This window comes from Cebus imitator, unplaced genomic scaffold (assembly GCF_001604975.1).
Source record: "Cebus imitator isolate Cc_AM_T3 unplaced genomic scaffold, Cebus_imitator-1.0 Scaffold0, whole genome shotgun sequence".
In the NCBI taxonomy this organism is placed as follows: Eukaryota; Metazoa; Chordata; class Mammalia; order Primates; family Cebidae; genus Cebus; species Cebus imitator.
In genome coordinates, this window is record NW_016107315.1 from 1,518,114 (window position 1) to 1,523,413 (window position 5,300).

At 39.5% G+C, this 5,300-nt stretch overlaps 1 protein-coding gene across 26 annotated transcripts in view; it reads left to right on the forward strand.

Annotated features, from left to right (window-relative positions):
* Window positions 1–5,300, forward strand: part of PBRM1 (polybromo 1) — a 147,016-nt gene that overhangs the window by 30,312 nt on the left and 111,404 nt on the right. For all 26 annotated transcript variants that reach the window (XM_017539828.2, XM_037736327.1, XM_037736075.1 and 23 more), the window contains one exon: window positions 1,245–1,361. In XM_017539828.2, the coding sequence (XP_017395317.1) occupies window positions 1,245–1,361 (117 nt within the window). The remainder of the gene's footprint in view (window positions 1–1,244; window positions 1,362–5,300) is intronic.

The window sequence follows — 5,300 nt, forward strand, 5'->3', positions numbered from 1 at the left end:
AGCCACACATGGTAGTACACATCTGTGGTCTCAGCTACTTGAAAAGCTGAGGTGGAAGGATTGCTTGAGCCCAGGAGTTTGAGGCTGCAATGAGCCATGGTCACGCCACTTGACTCCAACCTGGACGACAGAGTGGGGGAAAAAAAAGTGTTGAACTTTAAAATTGAGACTATACTAAATAAAAAAACCTTCTGTTGGATTGGGACAAAATGCCAGTGCTCTGATGATTTAAACCAGAAATAACCATTACTATTTATTTTATATGCACAAATAATGATTTGGACTAGAAGCATCATTTAATCCTTGACTGAGACATCCCATTGCTTATTCTAGAAACTTGCTTCAAACTTGGACCCTCCCTGGTCAAGTACTCCTTGAGGCATATACTTTGTTGAAATAGTGTCTAAGCTAGGTATAAACCAGTCAATCTGAAGAGCAGAAATGGTGCACATTGATTTACTTAATCGCTATTTCGTGTTGACTTAATTTGAATTATTGTTAGACCTGGTAGAGCACCCCGTGGTTAAAAGTATGTAAGTAATCATTGTCCTATAAGAATATGAAGACTTCAATAGATGTGAACAGCAGATATAGAAATGACCAACTATTATGGGACATGTTTTCTCCTGCTGAGTTGCTCATTTCACATTTGTGGCACTTAAACTTTGCCATTACAATATTTACTGTAGAAAAAGTTTCAGTAAAAGTACCTAGTACAAGAGATTTCATTGCAAAAATAATATAAGGAGCCTCATTAGTTTCATATAGGTTGTTCTAGGGATACAATGCCTGTGGCCAGCATCAGAACATTATGGGATATTCTTGAAATTTGGACTTAAAATAAGCACTGCTTAGAAGTTGCTCTCTTTCGCCAGGCTTGGTGGGTCATGCCTATAATCCCAGCACTTTGGGAGGCCAAGGTGGGAGGACCTCGAGGTCAGGAGTTCAAGACCAGCCTGGCCAACTTGGTGAAACCCTGTCTTTACTAAAAATACAAAAATTAGCTGGGTATGGTGGCGCCTGCCTGTAATCCCAGCTACTCGGGAGGCTGAGGCAGGAGAATTGCTGGAACTCAAGAAGCAGAGGTTGCAGTGAGCTGAGATCATGCCACTGCACTCCAGCCTCTCCATCTTCCAAAAAAAAAAAAAAAAGTTCCTCTTTTGAATTAGCTTTACAATTTTAGAAGCTATGTAATATTCAACATTTTATTCTCTTACAAAGTACTTTTTTCTCCTCATTACCAGTCTTCTCCAACTTACTTGAAGGAGATCCTGGAGCAGCTTCTTGAAGCCATAGTTGTAGCTACAAATCCATCAGGACGTCTCATTAGCGAACTTTTTCAGAAACTGCCTTCTAAAGTGGTAAGTGATGCAATTAAAAACAGGTAAGTTACAGTGTTTTGTTTTTAGTACTTCAAGAATTTTATTAGTTACTAATAAATAAAGTAAGTTTAGAAGGAAGATGTTGGGCCAGGTACAGTGGCTCATGCCTGTAGTCCCGGCACTTTGGGAGGCTGAGGCGGGTGGATCACCTGAGGTCAGGAGAGACCAACCTGGCGAACATGGTGACACCTCATCTGTACGAAAAATATAAAAGTTAGCCATGCGTGGTGGCGGGCGCCTGTAATCCCAGCTACTCAGGAGGCTGAGGTAGGAGAATTGCTTAAACCTGGGAGGTGGAAGTTGCAGTGAGCTGAGATCACGCCACTGCACTCCAGCCTGGGTGACATAGTGACACACCATCTCAAAAAATAAATAAAAGGAAAATGTTTGAGGCAGCCATGAGATCCTCTTCACAGCAGTACAAAACGTCTATCATTTTACATGATCAGAAAGTTGTGATTTTTTTTTAATGTTTTTTGATTGATGATTTTTGTTTGTTTCTTGTCATAAAAGATGCATATCATAAAATTAATCATTTTAGCCATTTTAAAGTGTATAGTTCTGTGGCATTAAGTACATTCACATTTTTATGCAACCATCACCACTCTATGGAAATTTTTAGTCTTACGAAACCAAAACTCTATACCCATTAAACACTAAGTCCACTCCCCTCTTCTCCCAGCTTCTGGCAACCACAATTCTGCTGTATGTGAATTTGACTATTCTAGGTACATCATAGCAGAAGAATCACACAATGTTTGTCCTTCTTTGACTGGCTTTTTTCACTTAGCATATGTTCAGGATTCATCTATATTGTAGCCTGAATCAGAATTTCATTCCTTTTTAACACTGAATAGTATTTTCTTATTTTTATATAATACATTTTGTTTATAAGTTTTTTGGGGTGTTTCATTTTGTTTTGTTTTGTTTAGAGATAGGGTCTTACTGTGTTGCCTAGGCTGGCCTCAAACTCCTGGACTCAAGTGATCCGCCTACCTTAGCCTCCCAAGTAGCTGTGTATACAGGCTTGTGCCACCATGCCTTACTACATTTTGTTTACTCATTGATCAGTCAATGGACATAGGGTTGTTTCCAAGATTGGCAATTCTTCAATGATAAAATAAACACCTTAACTAAGCCTTTTTCTTTTTTTTCTCTTTTTTTTTTTTGAGACAGAGTCCTGCTCTGTTGCCCAGGCTGGAGTGCTGTGGCATGATCTTGGCTCACTGCAACCTCCGCCTCCCGAGTTCAAGTGATTGTCCTGCCTCAGCCTCTCACGTAGCTGGTATTACGGGCATGCACCACCACACCCAGCTAATTTTTGTATTTTTTAGTAGAGACAGGGTTTCACCATCTTGGCCAGGATGATCTTGAACTCCTGACCTCAAGTGATCCACCTGGCTCAGCTTCCCAAAGTGCTGGGATTACAGGCATAAGCTACCACGCCCAGCCTAAACCTTGCATTTGTAAGAGTGGAAACTTTCTCTTTGTACAGAAGATAGGAAGATAAATGAGTTTTTCTTCCTTTTACTTCTCTTTGATCTCTTGGTGATTCTAAAAAGAGAAAAATGAATTGGGTACTCTTCTACCTGAAAAAGGAATGGGCTTTCTAGACAAGTTAGACCTTTAAAAAGTATCAGAGCTCCTTATGCCTTTACACCCAAAAGATAATTAACATAAAGATTTGACTCACATTAGCCTATGAAACTGCAGATATTTTCATGACCTCAGCATTCTTGTATTTCTAGGTAAGGATTTACTTTCAGAAGTACTCTGTGGTAGCACTTAGCCCTATTGTGATCATTTACTTTTATATCTACCTTCTTTTCTACTCCCTGAGTTTCTTGAGGACAGTGACCATGCTGTATTTACCTTTGTGTTCCTGTCTGTAACTGGAACCCAGTAGGTCATAGGTATGCAAGATTCTTGTTGACTAATGAGTAGCATTTCCTCATCAGCCATTGGAAAGACTGGTTATTTAAAGGTGTGCCTTAACTAGCTGTAGGATAGTTACAACATTAGAAATAAAGCATCTGACCACTGCTGTCCTATGTGTGAATCTAATTAGTATATAGGTCATATGACTTAAAATTTTAAGCAAAGAAGAAAACAGTGTGATGATTCTTTAAAGAATTAAACATGGAATTACCATATAATCCAGCAGTTCCACTTTGGGTATATACTCCAAAGAAAGTGAAAGCACAGTATTGAAGAGATATTTGTATACCCATATTCGTAGCAGTATTCAAAATAACTAAAAATGGAAGCAACTCAGGTGTTCATCAGTGAATGAATGGATAAACAATATGTGACATATACATAGAGTATTATTTGGCATTAAAAAGGAAGGAAATTCTGAAACTTTCTACGTGAATGAACCTTAAAGATAGTATGTTAAGCGAAATGAGCCAGTCACAAAAGGACAAATACTGTATGATTTCTCATATAAGGTACCTAGAATACTCAAAATCTTAGAGACATAAAGTAGAATGGTGGTTGCCAGGGGCTGGAGGGAAAGGGGAGTTGTTTAATATGTACAGAGTTTCCATTTTACAAGATTAAAAAGTTCTGGAGGTGGATGTTGATGATAGCTGCACAGCAGCATGGGTGTACCTAATGCCACAGAACTGTACACTTAAAATGGCTAAAATGGTAAATTTCATGTTACTACTTGAAATTTATTTTACTACAGTAAAAAGAATTATAAAAGAAGTACAAGATAGGTGCAGTGACTCATACCTGTAATCCTAATGCTTTCAGAGGCCAACATAGCTGAGACTATCTCTACAAAACAAAAATTTTTTTTAATTAGCTGGGCATGGTGATGTGCACCTGTAATCACACCTGTTTTGGGGGCTGATTTGGGAGAATCACTTGAGCCTAAGAGTTCAAGGTTTCAGTGAGCTATGATCATGCCACTGTACTCCAACCTTGGCAATAGAAAGAGACTCTGTCTCTTTTTCTCTCTCACTCGCACTCTCATTCATACATGCACACAATGGAAGAGAAGTACAGTCTTTGCTCAAGATTTATTCTTACTATGCAGAAGATAATCATTGATAGTCAACAACAGTGATTTGGGACAATGAAACATCAATAATTAGTTCCCCATTTTTACTTTCAAAGTCACCTTGAAGGAGCTGGTTTGGAAAAGCAGGTTTCTATTGGTTCCCCTGGGTGTGACAGTTTGAAAGACAACAAGGATTGATACCTGAAGGGGCAGGGCAGTTTTCACCTTTCCTTAGTAAGTTCACCCCAAGCAGGCTGGCTATGAGGGAGAGGTAGATTGGGAATATGTGGGATTGGATGACTTCTGATTACTTTGTACACCATGCTGGGTGGCCTTGCCGTATTTTGTCCTCTGAACTTTCTCTCAGAAGTAGAACTGGTGAAGAGAAGGGGCAGAAATAGAGATTGATCCAAGTAAAGGAAGGAGTAGGGTTAAGAAGGTTGTGGTAAGCTTAGGGGACAGATGAGATAAAGCAATGCTGAGATCATCATTCAGCCTAGTAACTGAGTGAAAGCTACTTTTCTTGTTGTTATTTGGGCTTCAGTAGGGTTTGAACAGGTTGGAAGAGCTGGGAGAGCACAGTCTGACTTCCCCTGAACCTCACCCACCTGAGAAGACTGACTTTTGGTATTTGGGCAACTATACTTATTTTCTCCAAGGAAGAAAATCTTTAGGAAAGCCTGAGGGCAGTGAGTAATTCTAGTTTGTTGTGAAAGCTTCAGTGATATTCCTCAACATAGTCAACTTTTTGGGATGAGCTAGTATTTGATAAATCAGAAGTTGCTAATAATTTTGCTTCATTCATTCATTCATGAGATGGAGTTTTGCTCTTGTTGCCCAGGCTGGAGTGCAATGGCGTGATCTCAGCTCACTGTAACCTCCACCTCCCAGGTTCAAGCGGTTCTCCT